The sequence below is a fragment of the Rosa rugosa genome, chromosome 6, assembly GCF_958449725.1.
Source record: "Rosa rugosa chromosome 6, drRosRugo1.1, whole genome shotgun sequence".
NCBI lineage: Eukaryota > Viridiplantae > Streptophyta > Magnoliopsida > Rosales > Rosaceae > Rosa > Rosa rugosa.
In genome coordinates this window covers 34,773,094-34,793,737 of record NC_084825.1, presented here as the reverse complement: position 1 = coordinate 34,793,737, position 20,644 = coordinate 34,773,094, and the positions used below count along the sequence as shown (strand labels likewise).

Sequence of the window (20,644 nt, the reverse complement as noted above, 5' to 3'; positions counted from 1 at the left end):
ACAACAACGTTTACAACACCATTCAAAAAGGTGTTTTACACCATTCAGCAGTATTTGTTTACATACTGTAATAGGTTTCATATGCTAAAGGGTTTTCATCGTTCCGAAACAGATACATTTAAACCCAAATTGGCATTAATTTTCTCTTCCCCCATGCTCACTACAACACATTCTCTCAAAAACCACAGGCCCAATTTCTCAAAGCCTAAACTCCAACGTAAAATACACAAACACATACAAGAACATCAATTTGAAACTCATATTGACTTTGCTCTACCTATTTTCTCAAAATGCAGAAAACTATTCATAGATTGCAGATACAGAAAGAGAAGCCCATTCAATTCCACATAGCTATATACTCAATTGCCCATTCAATTGCCCATGCTTCCAATTTCCGAACCAAAACACAGCCATGAACGAACAACAAGTCAAAGACAATACCTGTAATCAGAATTGGAGAAGCATTGCAGGAATCAAAGGGAGTAATGTGCAGAGAAAAGCGAGCTGATCTTCTTGGGAATCAAAGAGAGAGAAGTGAGCAGATCTGAGAGACGCTGCAAGTGAGTGAGTGAGTTGATACCTTGAGAGAATTTGAAATTGAAACTGATATCTGAGCTTTTGATTTTGATACCTTGAGAGAATTTGAAACTGAGAATTTGAAATTGAAAACTGAGAACGAAGAGCTGCTTGAAAAGTACCTTGAGAGAGTTGACGGCGAGAGGGAAGGAAACAACTAGGTGGCTCCGACCCCGTCAAACATTATGAAGGTCACCGTTGATGAGTCGATGAGTTGAGAGCTTTTGGTGGCGGGAGCGTTTAGTGACAGCTCGCTTCTCACAAGCTAGGTCAATGAAATTTCAAATTTCTCCTAAAATTTAGAATAATTAGAATAAAACTGACAGCTCCCCTCACCAATTTTTTTTTTTTTTTTTTATCTCAAAGTTTTGACAGCGTTCGCCACATGTTGTCATTCCGAAAAATTTTCAACAACGTGCACACCTGCTTGTTGATAATTTAATTAACAACTTTTAGATAACAACACGCAAAGTAAGTTGTTGATAACTAAATTAACAACATGCAAATGACCCATGTGGTAATACATGGTTTTCTACAACGCACATCTTTTGCCCGTTGTGAAATATTGTAAGTAACAATGAGCATTTACAGCATGTTGTTATTTTGATGTTGTGGTAGGCTACTTTTCTTGTAGTGCAATCTACAGAGAACTACACGTACATCTTAGTGACTCGATCTATTATATATATATATATATATATATATATATATATATACACACACACACACACACACACAAAATCGATCAGAAGCATCATCCCCAAGATGCAGTTGTGAAGCTTCCATGCCATTCCAACTTTCACAGTACTATGAAGGTTCCATCATGAAATGTGTTTGCATCATTGAATATGATGAGCAGTCTTTCTTTCTTTTGCAGGAATTATATATATAGAAAGCTATGCTGGCAATACTCTTTTCAACCATATTCGATCAGTACGGTAGCATTTTGAAAAGGCAGTGTTAATTCTCCTTTCAATTTGTTTTCTGAGCTTATAGCATGAATGGCCCTGAGAATAGACCAGCTCAAACTTTTTTTTAATGACATTTGATTAAGAAAAAAACAGGGTCACTTATAATATCAATTATAAGTACTTTTTTTTTAGAGAATTTAATTATATGTTGTACCAAAAAAAATTACCTGAAAATTTAATTTTATGGCACTCTTTATCGGATGTTTAAACATCAACATGGTACGCAAACTATGATAAATCTAATTGAAGACTAGTTAATTAATGTTATAATCCTTTGAGTTAACATTATTAGAAAAGGCTAAAGTTTCGAAATTTATGCACGGTAATAATGGTTTAAATTAATGATCAAGCCTCTTAATTGGTGCTAGTTTGGCCCCAAACCTTTATAGGTTACTCTCACATACTATCATTGTATGATTTGCCATCACGTACTGTGATACTTCATTTTTGTTTAAGCATTTCTCTTGGACATTCCAAGAGAGCATGCATTGTCCTTATGAACAAATGAAGTTATAAATTCCTTAAGAATCATGTACCATTTATTAGGGGTTTTTTTTTCTTATTAGCTAGTTAGTATATGATACTCATATATGTAAATCTCTTTTACTTAAGCATAACACATTTGTTATAAAAGATGTGACCTTCCTAATTCCTTAAAGTGTGACACGAAAGCAACAAGGAAAAGCAAGAAATGATGGCCTAATTATGTAGCAAACTAGATTACAAAAGGTCCATGATTGATTACATCATTTACGTGCTTGATGATGAAAACTATCTACACCTGTAGACAATTAATAACCATAACTATCCAAGAGGTATTGCAACTTAGACTTATTGCAACTTAATCTTCAATCGTTATCACCATTAAAAATAGGTATATGATAGAACTCATTCTTTGGACTTTGTTTGCTTTCCACACTGCAATCAATGTGAGGTAAAGCACAAAAGAAATTTCTTGTCCAGCCTTCCATCCAGGACAATACTCCATTCCTAAATACAACGTACACATTGACACATTGTTAGGTATAGTATGAACTAACTGAAATAGTATACCAAAAGGGTGACTAGGCTTATGAGACTAGCACAAGCATGACCTAATTAAAATAGGTTCGACACAATTCGAGCAAGAAATAAACCGAGTACGACTCAAGTAATTGATCTTGTTCACTCTATAGGTCCGACGACTCATCGAGCATGGCACGAGAACGGCCATGAAAGGAGATCGATCAAATTAAGCATGACCCATTTGCATTGAATTTCGAAGAAATTTATGAATTAAACTTACGACTTCGTCTACATTTTCACACGACTTCGTATTTTGGGTCATTAGGGAAAGTTTCCCAACAAGTTTTCCTTGTGAAATAAATTTTCAAGAAGCAAATCGTTTTCAAACAAAACAATATTAACTCCATTTAATCGTAAGATCACGGCCAAGATTTTGACCCTTGACCCCAAAGTACTACCTTCTCCTTGTTCCCCAAGCTTTCATGTTCACCCCCTTCACACCTTTGGACCAAAGGGAGCAGTTCAGATACTGGGTTGGACAATTAAAGGAAGAGTAATTTCTTGCTATGATAGCTATGATAGCAAAAGGTTACCATCTTTATTATTGAAAGTCAAGAAGAGAGTCTCTTGTGAAATGGAGTCCAGAATTGTGGGGGCAAAATTCCCAGAAATTAAGCTGAAATAAACTTCTTGGGTTGTGATGTGTGGTGTTGTCATTTCAATTGTCACCTAAAAGAAAAAAAAAAAAAAAAAAAAACCTGTTGCTTTCATCCGAGTTAGCAATGACTCCAGCTACGTCCTTTAGTAATCTACAATTTGGACCTACTCTTCTTTTGTAATTTTGTGATGAATGAAATGTCCCAATGACTTTGGATTGAATTAATGGTGTGAGAGGCGCCGGTTGGCAGTTTGGCCTTCACCTACTTGCATTGCTGCATGGTCGATCTCCTAGGATATATAGTTTCTTCTTCTCCATCTCAGAAGGCCAGCAAGAGAGCTGTCTTTTTTTTGAGGACTTTGATTAATTTCCTCATTATTCACATGAGTTAGTCTCTGCAGTGAAGAGTGAGAAGTATGAAGAAAATCGAATCACCAACTTATTTCGACGGTTTGATTACCGATTTGTTTGACAAATAACATGACTTGACATATCACATTATCACTAAGAGCAACTCCAACAGATTCTCTATATTTTGATTTTTCTCTATTTTAGGGAAAAATAAGTCTCTTTTGCTCCAACAGATTCCCTATAACTATCCATATTTTAGGGAAAGTGAGGAAAGAGAAAACCAAATTCCCTATATTTACAACAAACTCTAAAATTTTAAGAAAGAATATGGAGATTTTAGAGATTGTTGTAAAATAGGGAATCTGTTGGAATTGGAGAAGAAAAAGAAACTAAAGCTTTGACTTTTGCTTCCCTATGATACAAAAATTATAGGGAAGCTGTTGGAGTTGCTCACAGGGAAGCAAAAATTAAAATCTCCAAAAAAAATTCTGCTCGAACTCCAACAGATTCTCTATTTTACAGATTTCATAATTCTTCCCTAAATCCTTCCCTAAAATTTTACAGATTGCTGTAAATATAGGGAATTTTGTTTTCTCTCTCATCACTATCTCTATTTTAGGGATTAGGGGTCATCTAGGGGTCGTCAATGGGCAGGGCAGGGCCGGCCCTGCCCAAAATTAATGGGCTCGGGCCGGGCCGGGCAGGGCCAAAACATATTTTTTTTATTTTTCGGGCCGGGCTTCTCTTAAAAATCAAGGCCCAGGGCCGCCCATGGGCCCAGGGCCTTACGGGCTTTTTTGGGTGGGCAGGGCCGAGCCCATTATATTTATATGTCATAATATTTTGTTAAAAAAAATACAAAAAGCTATGAAAAAATTATGATATGTTAATGATTGACCAAAATAAAATACAAAATTAAAAAAACATATGACCTAATGCAATAATTAGTTCAATATAACTACATAAAAAGATATTAATACAAGAATTGAATGGGCTTTCGGGTGGGCTTATAAGGCCGGGCCGGGCGGGCTTTAATGGGCATATAACGGGCCGGGCCTGGGCTTTGAACCCTCCGCCCTAGCCCTGCCTCGTGCCCAATGGGCAGGGCCGAGATGGGCTTTGCTGCGGGCCGGGCCGGGCTTTTGCCCACTGGGCCGGGCGGGCGCCCATGGGCTTTTAGGCCCGCGGGCCAAATGATGACCCCTAGGGTCATCATTTGGCCCTTAGGCCCTAAACCCGCCCGGTCCGTAGGGCCGAAGCCCGACTCGACCCTTGCATTAGGGCGGGCCGGCCCGACCCTTTTTAAAATAGGGTAGGGTATGGGCCATGAGAATGAAACCCAACCCGGCCCGGCCCGCCCGAATAAGCCCTAATAATTTTCTATTTTTTCTATTTTTTAATTATGTTTCTTTTTTTTCTATAATATGCAATTTATCTCTTTCTTTGTAATTGATTTCTTAAGCTTTGTTTTCTTTAGTTTTTATTTTCTTTGTTTCATAACAATTAATATTAGGAGATTTAGAGAAATAGTTAATTGAATATAACCATCTTAACTAATATTAATAAATGTTATAAGTTAATTCCTATATATACACACAAACAGACACACACATGTTAAATATGATCAACCAAAAACAATATCTTATATTACATATATAACCATTGAGCCACATTTTGAGGAAAAAAAATAATGTAAGTTTTTTTTTAGTAAACAAAATAAGGCCTTTTCGGCCCTATTTGGCCCTATTCGGAAGGTCGGCCCGACCCGGCCCTTTCGGCCATAATAGATCGGGCTTTTAGGGCGGGTAATGGTTAGCATATTTAAGCCCCGGCTCGACCCTACCCCGCCCTAAATTTTGTTGACTTTGACTAGACCCGGCCGGACCCTAAACCCTAAAATTTAGGGTAGGGCCGGCCCTAGCCCGGCCCATGATGACCCCTAAGGGATAATTATAGGGAATCTGTTGGAGCAAAACAAGCCAATTTTTCCCTCAAATGGAGAAAAATCAAGATATGGGGAATCTGTTGGAGTTGCTCTTACCATATTATTTAATCATAATACCATAAATTGGCTATTAAGCCTAGTAAAGGCATAATTACCAAATTGCTACCCTAAGTTTCACATTGGTGTCAATTTACTACCCTAGGTTTTTAAAATTAGCTAATTTGCAACCCTAAGTTTTATTTTAGCCAATTTGTTACTCTTCTATCAAATTTGCTTTCAAGATTAAACAATTTACTTCCCTAAATTTTCAAAATTAGCCATTTGCTACTTTAGTTTTTCAAAATTAATCAATGTTTGGATGAAGAAATGGACAAATTAATATGACGAAAATGTAGCAAATGATTAATTTTTGAAAACATAAGGTAGCAAAATTGACTAATTGTGAAAATCTAGAATAGCAAATTGGCTGAAATAAAACCTAGAGTAGCAATTTGATAATTATGCCTTTACCAGGCTTAATGCCATACAATGGGTTCCAATACGCCCTTGAGTAGAAGACAAGATCATGCCATCATGACTTTGGGAATAATATGGTTTTCATCATGACAAGATGCATAGTACAGCTCGAATGAAGTATTACGGTAAGTTTTTGCATCTGAGCAAACGATATGTCCCTCTCTCTACCAAATGCTATGATTACATTTTGGAAGAGTATTCTTAAAAATAAAGGTCTATGTACCTAATATTGTGAAAACATTTTTGTATTTGCCAGTTAAAATGAGACTAGAACCCAACTACAACTCCTACCTCATCCCACCACAATGTTACAAAAGTTAAATGTCATCTGCAACTTGGCTACATTATTTGACTGCTAGTAGGGATCTTCTAAATGCAGCCAAGAATATGTTCAGTAAATCCAACACTCAAGACTTTACCTTGAATTGAGCCATTGCTGGCCCTTTTTGTTCTTTCCTTTGAATTCTTTAATCATTACATGCCCAGAGTAATTGGAAAATAGTCAAAATACAGACATGTTTTTTGGATACCGAGTATAATGATCAGATTAAGTGGTGCATTCAGAAGTTCTCTGCAGGCAATCCTGCAACTAACTAAAACTTAGTAACTATAAGATGCAAAAAGTATATGGAATGCCTGTTAAAATCATATGCCACAAAGTGGGACTGCAATAATTTGTGAGTTAACACACCAACAATGTTACCGTCTGATAAAAGAATAATAATCAAATTTACTGGTGATAAATGACATCAAATTACATTATCCACGGAAACTAAACATATAATTACCATTTTCTTTTTCTTGTGTTATCTAACAAAAAAGCCTGCATGTCTTCCCATCTTTCAGGTGCTCCCTATCCTAAATCTATATCTCCTTACATAACAGGGAATGGTGGGTAAGAAAGAAACTGCATCCATTTGATGCAGAGAGGAAACTTGACAACAGATGGAGAATAAATGGAAAATAGGGAATTATACCTACATCGCAACAGTATTGGCTGTCAGTTGGATGCTGAAGGCAACTTCCAAAAGTTTTTGGTCGCAACAAGAACTTTCTCTCTCCCATGTGATTCTGGTTCTTTCTCGTGTATGCTAGCAGTCCACCTTACGTTATGAGCTATGCGACCTATTTTATCAATAACTTCAGGAGAGTCTCTAATCACAACCGTTCCTTCAGGACGCAAGAATCGATCCATCTCCACCAACAAATCCACAAGGTTACATCTGTAGAAAAATAAAGAAGCATGAGCATATACCATCTGCAACTGTTAAATATTGCTGCAGGAATGTAGCAAGAACCTGAAGAATCAAAGAACAGTTGCACAACTAGAAATCAAGGGTGTAATACCTGTTTTTGCCTGTACTTGGATGTTTTATGAGTGATTCAATGCCGGTTACATGAATGAAATCATAAGAACGAGGGTACGTTGAGAAAGGCTCACACCTGAGCCAAATCAAGCAAAAATATCAACTGAGAAGGGATCTAATTTAGAAAATGAATGCATAAAAAGAGATTGCGACTAGCATCAACCACACTTGGTAACACTGAGTAAATATTTTCTATTCCTTTTGTGTAGAAAACCATGTTTGCTTTGATTCCCCATTCACCAATTAGCACAAAATTCAAACCATGGGACAAAGCAGTGTTATAGTTTTCTATAAGGAAATGCGGAAATGCAACTAGAACAAATATAAGAAACTTTTGCGGATACTGGTATCAAAGAATGGATAACACAAAAGGTGCACACTTCACATCAAGTTGTGCGATAAACGATATTTATTGTACCATCAACTAGTTATCGATGGTTACTAGGAGCATCGGTACTTGGTGAGTGGCACTAAAATACATGCAATGTGACCTGGTGAGTGGCACTAAAATACATGCAATGTGACCTGGCAAGAAACATACTGTGATCCAAGAATTCAAAACTAAGTTTATTCCTTGATTGATGCTTATTATGTAAGATAGTATAGTGAGTGGATTTTGCAGAGCACCGGTATAAGGCCTGCTCCATCAGAAGAATTATGTGAAGAAAATATTGGGGTTAAGGATATTGCAGTACTCACCAATCATGGTAGAGTCCAATGAGACCTCGGTCGTAGATTACAGACAGAGTAGAAGGCTTGCGAGAAGGAACAACATTCATCACCCACACAGGGTCAGATATCAGTGCAGCAGCAAAACCTCCAAAAAGTGCATTCATGTCCATGATGTTACGCACAGCTGAAGTTCCAAGCTTCAGGTGTAGAGAGTTCTTATAGTAAGCCACTCTTCTGGCCCATCGTCGAGTGTCAGCCTCAAACACATCAACGCCATTTCTCAAGAGTGTGGCCCTTGCAGGAGGTTTGGTCAGCCTTGCTGGCCATTTTGGAATCATCCCAACAGCATATTCTCCCTTGACAGAAGATGTCCTACTCATGCATTTCTTTAACTTGACGTACCTGCATGACAATTAAGTTTATTGGTACCAATTCCACAGAATCTTTGAATAAGAATCAAGTTAGTTAAAGATCATTATGGTGACTCAACAACTGAAAATCCTATTGACACAACAAAACAAGACTTGTACAAGAATTTTGGAAACAGAAATCACTTCATACTGAGAATGGTTTTCTGAGACAGTTACCATGCATCATTTGCGGCATCTGATTCGTCACACAATTCTAGACCATATTCATTTTGGTTGGGGAGGCATGAATCTCCAGCAGGCTTTTTCCAGACAGCTGTGTTTCCATCAACAGCAATTAGCTCATAACACAATGCTCTTGCAACTCCTTGGAGATCTGCCCATTCCTTGTCTTGATTAGCCCACTGTACAGGAGGACCAGAGATTACTAGGTATCCTCGTGGGCGAAGCACGCGATCCACTTCGAGGAAATATGTGGCATCTGCAAATCCAGATTACTTGACGATAAGAGCAAGTAGCAGGGAGAGAAATATTGTAAAAATATGAGAGGCTAAAGGTGAAAAGAACTCACTGTACGCAGTAAATGGGATCAAACACCGAGAGCAATGCACCAAATCAAATGAGAAAGCAGGAAAAGGTAGTCTGCGAGTGCCAAGCATGAGAGAAAATGCTGGAATTCCTCTTTCTAGGGCAAATTGAATCTGTGATTTGTGCGAGTCTCTTGGAGCAAATGACATTGCTATAATGTCTTTGGACAGAAGATACCCACCAAAACTAGCAACCTGTACAAAAACCAATTGTAATATTTGAAATGATAACTGCTAAGGTCTCCAGAAAACAGGAAAACGCTCTTTTACCCCACAACCCATATCAAGAGCAGTCCGCAGAACTCCATCACTGATAGGGATGTACTGTCCAAGTTTTTCGATATATTGTATAGCTCCATCAGGGAACATGGTGCCGCCACCAGGGAAAATGAAGTGCGGGCCATCCAACATCATCCATCCCTGATGACCTTTCCTCTCTGCAATTTTGTTGTGTGGCATGTTGCTGTGCCATATCTGTATACAGATTAAAATTTTTAAGATATGTTGATAAAGATCTAATAAATTGCTACTTCACGTCTTTGATATAGAACATCAAATGAAACACTCTATCCGTAGTCTATCGTTGGATATAACAGTTGAACAAACACTTCCATAACAAAGATGACTCAACATCACAACATGGTCTCTTCATTGTAATATATTTCCTAAGAAGAGGACTACAAAGACAAGCACATTCAGTCCATCAGTAGTTAAAGAAAGAAAACAAGGGAAAAGGCCTCTATTAAGCAGTTCAAGTCTCACTTATTTGGGCAATGAACCAGATATGGATCGTTTGAAGAAACGTAATAACACATAAAAACAGCGAATGAGTTACATGATGGTCAACTCCAAAAGCAAAGGAATACGAGCAGTCATATTAACCAAGAGGAGGAAGCCAGAATGTGAATGCCTGTGCGGGTCTAACTATCCTCAACAAGCAACTACACCTTTTCTTTTTCGCTTGAACAATAACCTATTAGTAGCGCAATAAAAGAGTTGTATCCTCCAAGCAGCTTAATCCCTAATTGGCTCCCACTCCTACTCCTAATCTAACAGTAATATTAGCCTATAAAACACACAACAAATCTCAGATCATAGCTTAGCAAAACACAACACATCCAATTCAGACCAAGTTGTTCGAATCTTCGAATAAGCACACACCTTTTCCAAGCTTTGAGGCCAGGGCACCGGAATCTTGTACCCGTCGGGGGGCGGGATCAAGCAGAGAGGGGTCTCCTCCGGCGGAGGGCAATGCCGCTCTCTGTAAAAGTTCATCTCTCTGCTGAGCTGGCTGTTGCGCCTGGGGTCCTCGCAGGGCATGTGGTCGACGGCGTGGGCGGGGCAGGCGTCGATGGGCTGCTGGTGCTGGCCTTGCTCCACCAGCGCCACCAAACGGTGTCGTTGCTTCGGATCGGCGTTGGTGGAGAGCAGCAGCGCCTGGCGACCGGAGGCGGCCATGGAGTCGCCCAAGGGGGTGAAGACGAGGAGGAAGAAGAGAATCACTATGCCGAAGAAGGCCGCCGAGACCAGGTCCAGGAGGCGCCAGTTCCGAGGGATCCGCTTCGATGCGGGCAGGTTCAGGTGGCCCATTTTGAGGATTTCGGATCCGCCGAGATCAAATTGGAGGGGGTTGGGTTTCTGGGTTGTGGTAAAGATTGGATTTTGAGGTGTGGATTTGGATGAGAGGGTTTATGAGTTCTTGCTGGGTGGGAGAGTGAGAGGTGGTGAAGCTCCCTGTTTTTGCTTCAATCTATCATTTCTATAACTAGTAGATCCTCTTAGTAACATGCTTTTAATTTTATAGAGGTTGAGTGGACCATTATGTTTAACTAGTCAAGTGTGTGTCAGCCTAAGTTGAACTTTGTTGTCCTAATCAAAAGCAGAAAATAATTGATTAAATTATTGGCATGAAAAAATTTGTAATGTTTTCTTTTTGGGAGATCAGATCTGTTAATGAGATCGATGACTAATGAATTGGGATTTCAAATGAAGAAAATATTTAGGTGGCTTAGCACCTTGAGGCCTAGCAACTCAAAGGATCTGGTTACTTCAGCAAACAAAGAACCTGGCAAAAGCTTCTACTCTGGTTAATTTGCATTAATCATATCATGAACTTGGCCAAACTTTAACATGTTCAAACAAAGTAATGATATGATTTACACAAATACCATAGAAAGTGAAGGAATCAAAAGAAACTCAATTGTGGTGGCACAGTGTAAGTAAGCGCCCCTCTTCAAACCCGAAAGGAGTCAGAGTATTCTTGCACAAGAAAAAAAAAAAAAAAAGGAAGGAAGGTAGCAGCAGCGGGGCAGAATGATCTGAATAATTGAAGCAATCATGCAACTCATGAAAATAACTGTCAATATACAAAACATCAACCATCTAATATTGTAACTGTTGCCATATTTTCCCACCCTGGTATTCTAAATGTGCAAAATCCACCGCTAATACTAGTTGTCATCCATGCGGATGAAAATGCCAAAATAACAGTGCACAAGCAAGGTTGGCCAGACTAAAACATTGTCCGCAAAATAAATTCAGGACTTCTTTGATTGCTTAAGATTGATTTCGTGCTTGATAAGATTTACCCTGAGCAGCATTGACTTCACATCCCGATCAAACTCATTCCCTGTCTGTAGGGCCCGCTGGAAAGTTGCATTCCTTTGATCCGCATGCCGTGCATATAGAATTTTGTTGTGAGAGTCTATACGAGCCTGCAGTGACATAAAGAGTTGGTTCAATAAAGAACAAACAATTACACATGTATAAGACTGACTCTAAAGTTCCACATCATCCCAGCCCAAACTTTTACCACAGAGAAATACAAAAGAAAAACTGATTCTAGACTAATTTTAAAAACTGTCAGTCATGCTCTTAGAGGTCAGGTATAAAGGCCGGTCGCCATGTTGCTTATGCAGGTTAACCAATATATAGAAAATACAAAGTATATTTGACAAATGGGCATGAACCTAGTTTCTAAATTTTTACTGTTTGAAGCTAACAATAAGTCGATTACGATTAAAATAGCACTTCAAACCACACCTGAACTTGGTTGTCGGTGATCAAAGCTTCAAGTTCTTTCTCCAGCCCAGCAACATCAGTTTTGAAAGCATTGGCCATCATGTTTAGATCTACAGACACAAAGGGGTGTGTGTACTGTATAAGGGCCTTGTTGCGGATCTGGTCATAGAGTGTTTCAAGGTGGTCATGCAAATGGATGTCCAGCAACAAGTTAGCTTTGAGATTCTCAAGGTAGTCCAAGCATGAAGCATAACGGCTACAATAGAAGAGAAAACAAATGTTACTGAAACTAAAATAATTTGACATAAGATATCAGCTCCACTACGAATTGATTAAAATCAGTTGCACTGGCATGCCTTTATCAGATTCAATACTAACAAGGAATTGGATAGTGTCCAATGCCAATTGATGAAGATGTTTGGAACAAACAAACTAAAGCATGATTCATATATATATATATATATATATATATATATATATATATATATATATATATATATATATATATATATATATATTTCAATATATTTCTCAGTAGAACTTGACATTTTTGCACCATATAGTATTCCGCACATCGAAACTATGTAAACCCAGATGATGGATAGACAATAAAGGGCAAGATCAAACTAAAAATATACCATCATAGAAGATTACCTCGAGTAGAAATCATTGATGATCTCCCTTATTTCAGGCACCAATTCTAAAAAGTTCCGGAAATTCAGGTTGTCTATAACTTTGTTCTGTCAAATAAAAGCAGTTGATGAGAAAAGACAGTAAACAACCAAAAAAGAACGAAAGAAAATAAAAAGAAATAGTCATGCCTTCAGCTCCGTTCGGTCAAAACTTGCAAGTGCACAAAGCCCACCATACGTTGCAATATCTTGAGGTGCAATGACTTCATTGTAGTGGTTTCCTAACTCATGCCCAGTTTCCAAGAACTGCATATGCCACAGTGAATAACATAGATTAAAACAATACGTCATAACACCAGGATAGCTCTCCTACATTCTTAGAAGTCTCACAAGAACAACAGATAATGGAAGGCATATATTCATTTAATTCTATCAATGGAGGTTCAAATGATATGACTATATAATGGGTTTGATTGCACCATTTATATCCGACAACAGACTAAGATTTTGGATAACAAGGAACCATTTTGAAAATTAGAGGACAGGCAACAGTAAATCAGCAACAATTATACCGCAAGCTCTTCCTGTAAAATACAGATATACACACACACACACACACACACACACACATGTACTCATCACTAGTTCCTCAAGTGCTATTGGTCCAAAAAAGAGATGAGCACATGCTTTAATATTATAAATCCTATCACCATACCAAGCACAGACAGACCTAAGCTCTTCAGTTAAACCACAAAGCTACAAGAGTTTTCTTATAAAAAGGAAAGCAAACAGACGCAACACTGAACAGCCATAATGTAACTGCTAACAAACCTTACGAGCAGCAAGCTTGTATTTCTTAGCTTCCAAGAGAGCCAATCCAGCAGCACAGCGAAGTTTTGCAACAGTAATTGTGTCCAGAGCTTCTGGTGTTTGTTCTGCTTTGCTAACATAGCTTGCGACATGAGTAAATTGACCCATCTCTATGCTGACCAGAATGGAACACATGCACATATGAACAATATGCTTTGATGTAGTACAATAATCACGAGTACGAACATAGTTCTTAAAAGCATCCCCCAGTTGCCCATGAGAATAATGAAAATCTCCAAAATCATTGTAGCCCATTCTTATGCTTTCTTTGATCAGATTTGTCTGCAGAAAAGCATTTTAAGGCAGAATGAGACATCATAGAAAGAGCTAATGGGAATTCAAAAAACTGCACGTATTTTAATACTTAGGGGTATGCAAGCAAAAAAGAAATACACATACAACCCATCATACAGAGACCATTAAAGTGTGGTTTTCCTGGCCACTAAATATAATTAAAGCATCAAGACCTCAAAATCCAGAAAGTTTTTTTCCGACAAAATAAGTTCAAAATATAAAGTTGCATTTGGCAACTTCAACTTTGGTCCTAGAGCTGATTTTTTTTCAGCTTGTTGACGACACCAAAGAACAGTGATCTATTTCAATTAAACAAAAATCACGAATCCATGATCCAGGATGCCTGTTCTAGCATAAAAGCAAAGTCGACCACCTCCTCATCAACCATAAATTAACGTTCTGACTTCTAGAAAAAGAAAAAGAATTCATTCAAACCCTTCTAAATCTTTCCACTCCCATCCACCAAAATATGTGCAAATAAGCTAAACTCCAGGAGTGATGACCAACACTGCCTTAAAGACAAACAATGGCATGTGACTCTCTTGAACCTGATTAAAATACCTCCATCCATAACCAGAGTTGTAGATACAATATAACCCTAAAACAAAAAATTATAGCAAACACATTGCAGTAAATTCTTCTCTCATATAAACCTCTCTCACACTCTCCACACACAGCGCAAGCAATACAAAGACAATTAGGCCACACATCATAATAAACCCAGCAAAAGCCAGAACCCAAAGCAACAAATTGATAATAGATAACCCTAGAAATTCAATTGAAACAGAACCACAAGAAAAACAAAAGCGAGCAATGAGGTGCGTACCCTGTAAGCATTGAGCTCGTTCTCAAGCTTCTCCCTTTTCTGCTCGGCTCTCCTATCCACAGACTCGCACCAAGCCAAGTCCATCTGATACTCCGGCCCCAACCTCCCATCGATCCTCTGCGCCACGTCTCTTAACCACTGCGTGTTCTCGCCCTTCTTGATTTCGTCGTAGGCCATCCGCAGCGCCTCCAGCTCCACCGCCTCGTTGCCCCGGCTGTGGTCGGCGATGAACAGCAGCCGCGAGATCTTAGTGCGCCCGCTGTAGAGGCTCGCGTAGGCCTCCACGTCCAGCGGCTCGCCGGAGATGATGGGACGGTTGCGCTTCTCGTCTTCCCCCCCGTCGCCGTTGGCGTAGATCTCGTCGTCGATCATCGGCCCCGAGGTCTCGTCGTCGGCGTCCATTTGCGGCGGAATGTGTGGGAAACCCTAACCGGGATTTGGGAAATTTCGAGGGACCTGAAGGTGGTGGTGCTAAGAGACTGTTCTATTTCTCTCTCTCTCTCTCTCTCGTACCACCGTGTATAAGGAGGGAGATGGGTTGTGGGGCGAACACACGACGTCGTTTCGGTAGTCTGTAACTTTTTATTTTATTAAAGGCTTTAGATCCTGGACTTTCGGATTCACAAGGCCTTGGTCACGAATTGGGCTTTTCACCAAAAAGTGGGTTTTGGACCCGGGGATTAGGCAGTAGCTCTTGCTTTTTGGGCTTGAACTTTAGTGTACGTAAGGCTCTGGCATTAACTTGGTGCGGTTGTATTGAGTAATCAATTTTTCGTTTTCCCTCAGAAAAGTGAAGTTGAAGTGATTAAATAGAGTGTTGGAATTGCTCCTGTAAAAATTATGCATTGCAAAAATTTGACTTTATGAGAGAAAAGGGGAAAAATGTTTTACAGTACTTTGCCTAAGTGAGACCAAAATTTGATTTCTGATTGAGACTCAGAAACATAAACATAATAGTAGTTTATTCTCAATTTCATAATCATGATTCATGAATTAGGATTTTTTTTTTCAATTCAGGTTTTTTTTTTTAGTTAGGGTTTTCAGTCGATTTGTCCCAAAATCGATTTTTAGATCTAGATTTTCAAAGCCAAAGTTTCCTTGACAATTTGGGATTTTAAGTGGACCAAATCCAAAGTCAATTCATTTTGTTCTTTGTTTTGTTTTGTTTTTTTGTTTTTTTTTTTAGCATAAACTCACTATTGGGAGGTTCTATTCATACCTCCACAATTAGCATTTAGACCTCCGCTTATAATTTTGTCATCAAACTTCCAAATTTAACCTTATTCCTTGTGTCTTTCTCTTTTCATTTCATCATCTTCCCACCTCCCCGTCTTTCACACCACCAAGCTTCATCAACGTCCTCCACAATTGAATGGAAATTACCAATGTCCTCCACCTTTTTTGTTATTCTCAATTCACTTCTAAATTGCTTGAAATTTTAGAATTTATAAAACCCCATATGAAAACACAGGGAAATTGAACGAAGTTAAACTCAAATAAGTAGAACATTATATCTTTTGTGTGATTTGGAATTGTCATTAAGTTAATTTAATTGTTTAGTTGGAGATTGATAAAAATTATTGCACAAAAATCATAAATCACGCACAAGATTACTTCGCCATTCAAACATATTTATATTCAAGTGTGTTTATTTATGTCGATCAGCTTGTTTAGAAAGGCCATAACTGAAGCATGTCTGATCAGTTTCAATGATTTAAGGGCACATTTACTTATTTGGAATGAGAGAGAATGATTACGGGGTAAAATTATTCCTACGTTTACTAACACATAAAGGAATCAGAATGATTTCGGGTAAAAATATTCCTACGTTTACTAATACATGAAGGAATCGGAATGGGTGTAGGTCTTACTTCCTTAGAGCAAGTGCACCCGTAGTCAAGAAATGTCAAAGTCGAGAAGTCAAGAATTCGACCAGTCAAGCTACTATTCACTGCCACTGGACATGGGTTTGCACCCGTTGTTTTTCTTGCCCGGTCAACACTGTTCACATTTTCACTGTTCACAGCACTGTTCACACTTACGGTTCACCCGTGGGTTTCACTGTTCTTTTTTTTTTTTACTGTTCATAGGTTTTTTTAGAATTTTTTTTTAACAATAAAATATATTTAATGATAATAATGAATATTTATGAATAATTAATGTCATAATTATGCAATTTACTTTTTTCAAAAATATTTTTCGGTGGACAAATTATGAGCCACCGACAATTTATCTTGAAATGAGTGGTTTGGGAAGGACCGACTGGTGCTGACTTCGATCCTGTTGGTAGAGATGGTTATTACTTCAACGGATTCATGGATCGATACGATGCCATTAGAAGTGCAAACAGTCACTCAAACCTTCAAGAAGATCTAATAGAGCATTTCTGGAACGTTCAAGGCAACATGGAGATTTAGATCAAGATTATGAAATTTTGTTGGAATAATTGGCTAATATCTATGTTTTGTTATGTTTGTGTGCTTTGAATTTGGCTTGTATTATGTTTTGGAAAGTTGGTGTCATTTTAGTTTGGCCAATGTCTATGTTTTTTATGTCAATGTGATCTAAATTCGTCATCGTATTATGTTTATTATGTGCTATTTATTTGAATATAAGGTGTGTGCTTTAATACGTGGAATTTCCAAATACAACTTTTATTTCATTAAATTGTCGCTTACATAAATGAAAAACTAGGAAAAAGTACAATACAATAACAAACATGCATAATAACCTAATTATTCAAATCATAATCCTCATCCTCTCTAGAAATCCAATTTGTGTTTGAAGGCTCATCATTAGGGTTAGGGTTGGTGGACTCACCCGTAGAGAAAGATGAAAATTGTGGTTGTGTAGGATATCCCCCGGGGTAAGGTTGTTGCGGATAGTATCCACCGGGGTAAGGGGGTTGTGGGAATCCACCGGTGAAGGGAGGTGGTGGGAATCCACTGGTTAAGGGAGGTTGTGGGAATGCATCGGGGTAAGGTGGTTGTGGGTATGCACCGGGGTAAGGAGGTTGTGGGTATGCACCACCAAAATTTGGTTGTGGGAATGCACCACCAAAATTGGGTTGCGGATAGTATCCACCCATAGAAGGTGGCGGCTGCTCGTCAAGATCTTCTTTCTCCGCTATCTTCTTTTGTTTTCTTGACCAATAACGCTTTTTATTTGGCGTCATTTTACTTGTATCAATCTCCATAATACGCTCTTCCCTCTCTTTAATACGCTCTTCCATCTCTTTAATTTGATCTTGCCTTTCTTGAAATAGGAGTTGCTCTTTTCGCATTTCGATTTGCAAGAGGATACATGCTCTTTTCTCTTCCTCTTGGAGACTTCGAGCGAATTCGTCGTCGAGTTTTTTCTTGCCCTTGGTTGCCTCTATTTGGTTGTTCGCTATACTCTCGAGACTGCTTGAGTAAGGACTTTGGTTGTTCGCTGCCTTCTTGGCTTTCCGGATTGCTTCTTTCGCAGCCTTCCTTCCTTGAGGCCTCACATTAGGATCTGTAGTTTCACCTGCAATTACCTCATCTACATCCATGTCCAAGTTGATGGGAGAATTTCCAGGAATTGGTTGTGTAGGCGTATGTTGATTTCCTTCATTTGATGTTCCTCCAGATGTATGACTAGGAATGTCTTTAAATTGTGCAAAGCCCTCCACAACAGCGTAACTAGCAAAACTCTGAAAATTGTGTTTTTTTGGCTTCTTTTTTCTCTTCATCCCGGCATGCCACAATTTATGTGCTTCATCTCGCTACGAAATAAATAAAAAAACAGTAAAAAAAAAGGTGGCGGAAAATTACAATTACTACAAATATAAACCCTATTAGAATGGTCATCTATTATAAAAGTCATAATTTTTAATGAAGACATATTTTAATTATAACGAAAAACAATTACTACAATTAAAACGATATTATAATTACTACATTATTTATCAAGACATATTTTACTATAATGTATCAATAAGATTTATCAACAAATATAAAGGTCATAATTTTAAGGGATAATGATAAAAAAGGTCATTTTGAAGTGCCTTATTATAATTCAAACAGCACAAATGTTCCGATGATAATTAAGGTCACCTGTTCACGTTCTACCACTGTACTTCAATTTAATTACAAAACTGCCACCGTCAGTTTTCTCTAGCGGTTTGTAAGAGGTAGACTAAAACGGCACTATTGTTTCGTCTTCTCCACATTACTTCGGAAATTCAAACCTCAAAAAACCGCTCAAACCTACTCCGAAATAGAGAAATATTAATATCTGGCGGCCACATTCTTAGACACATACCTTCTCCGACGACTGTTTTGCTCAACGGTGAAGCAGCGCCGACTCTGAAAAGTACTTCACAGAAAAAGCCCCAAATTTTAGGGATTTGAAGAATTGCAGAACTCGAATCGTCTACCTCGACCGGGTAATCTTTCAGCCTTGATTCTCAGAAACTTCTCTTACTTAATTTCGAGTCATTGATATAGTATTTAGTTTTGGAATTATAAGTCGAATATGATATAATTATTTCTGCATTTGATTCTGAAACAAAACAATTCGATTCCAAGTTTTGGTTTGAGTGAAGATTTAAAGCTTTTTTGAGTGGAGATGATCAATGACTGTCTTCAAATTTTAGTTTGATGCTGTAACATAGCCAGTGACATAGGCTACTGACTGGGTATCATTTGATTTTGGAGGGGCTCTGTTTCCATTTTGGTGTGATTTGATACAGAGACATGGACAGTAACATAACAATTTATATGGAGATAATGACTGTGTGTCCACTACAAGAGAAAATAGCAAAAGCGAGGAATTTCATTGTGACAACCCAAAAATCGTCGCAAAAACTTGCCAAATACGAGGAAATTTCAGTTGTCGCACATGATCCCATCGGCGACAACCAATTTGTCGCATAAAGTAGGAATTTGCAAGAAATTGACAGTTGTCGCCCATATGACATTATGCGACACCCAATTCCTCGCAAAATGTTAATTAGGCGACAATTTCTACCAATTGTCGGTTAATGTTTCTGTGACAACTTTAACTTCCTCGCAAAAGATTAATTAGGCGACGACTTCTGTGAATTGTTGCTTAATGTTTATGTGACAACTAGATTTTTGTCACTAAAGACTGATTTAGTGACCACTTATGTGAGTTGTCGATTAATAATTATGTGACAACCTTACCTTTCTCGCTGAAAATCAATTTGGCGACAACTTTATCGAGTTGTCGCTTAATGTTTATGTGACAGTTTGAATTTCCTCGCTGAAAATCATTTTGGCGACAACTTTATTGGGTTGTCGCTTTATGTTTATGTGACAATTTGAATTTCCTCGTTGAAAATCAATTTGGCTACAACTTTATCGAGTTGTCGCTTAATGTTTATGTGACAATTTGAATTTCCTCGCTGAAAATTAATTTGGCGACAACTTTATCGAGTTGTCGTTTAATGTTTATGTGACAATTTCAATTTCCTCACTGAAAACTAATTAAGCGACGACTTCTACTAGTTGTCGGTTAATGTTTATGTGACAACTTCAATTTCCTCGTAAAAGACCAATTAAGCGACGACTTCTACTAGTTGTCGGTTAATGTTTATGTGACAACTTTAATTTCCTCATAAAAGACCAATTAAGCGACGACTTTTACAGGTTGTCCCTTGATGACTATGTGACAACCTGAACTTCCTCACTGAAAATCAATTAGGTGACAACTTCTACGAGTTGTCGGTTAATGTTAATATGACAACTTTAATTTTCTCACAAAAGGCCAATTAGGCGACGAGCTCAACGGGTTGTCTCTTAATGTTTATGTGACAACTTGAAATTCATCGCTAAAAACCAATTAGGCGACGACTTCTATCAATGGTTGATTAATGTTTATGTGACAACTTTAATTTTCTTGCAAACGACCAATTAAGTGACAACTTGTACATGTTGTCGCTTAATATTTGTGTGACAACTTCAACTTCCTCGCTGAAAATCAATTAGAGAATGACTT

The 20,644-nt window shown here is 38.2% G+C and overlaps 2 protein-coding genes across 2 annotated transcripts; both read right to left on the bottom strand.

The window, feature by feature from the left end:
• Positions 1-6,729: 6,729 nt before the first annotated feature.
• On the bottom strand, positions 6,730-10,784 carry LOC133713722 (probable pectin methyltransferase QUA3). The gene is made up of 7 exons (XM_062139758.1): positions 10,178-10,784; positions 9,287-9,490; positions 9,001-9,211; positions 8,649-8,910; positions 8,089-8,463; positions 7,370-7,465; positions 6,730-7,245 (listed from the first exon to the last, which is right to left on the bottom strand). The coding sequence occupies exons 1-7, from the start codon at positions 10,604-10,606 to the stop codon at positions 7,023-7,025; spliced, it is 1,800 nt and encodes a 599-aa protein (XP_061995742.1). The 5' UTR covers positions 10,607-10,784; the 3' UTR covers positions 6,730-7,022.
• Positions 10,785-11,330: 546 nt separating this feature from the next.
• LOC133713723 (COP9 signalosome complex subunit 1) lies at positions 11,331-15,197 on the bottom strand. The gene is made up of 6 exons (XM_062139759.1): positions 14,660-15,197; positions 13,501-13,821; positions 12,859-12,975; positions 12,692-12,777; positions 12,059-12,293; positions 11,331-11,730 (listed from the first exon to the last, which is right to left on the bottom strand). The coding sequence occupies exons 1-6, from the start codon at positions 15,059-15,061 to the stop codon at positions 11,554-11,556; spliced, it is 1,338 nt and encodes a 445-aa protein (XP_061995743.1). The 5' UTR covers positions 15,062-15,197; the 3' UTR covers positions 11,331-11,553.
• Positions 15,198-20,644: the final 5,447 nt, after the last annotated feature.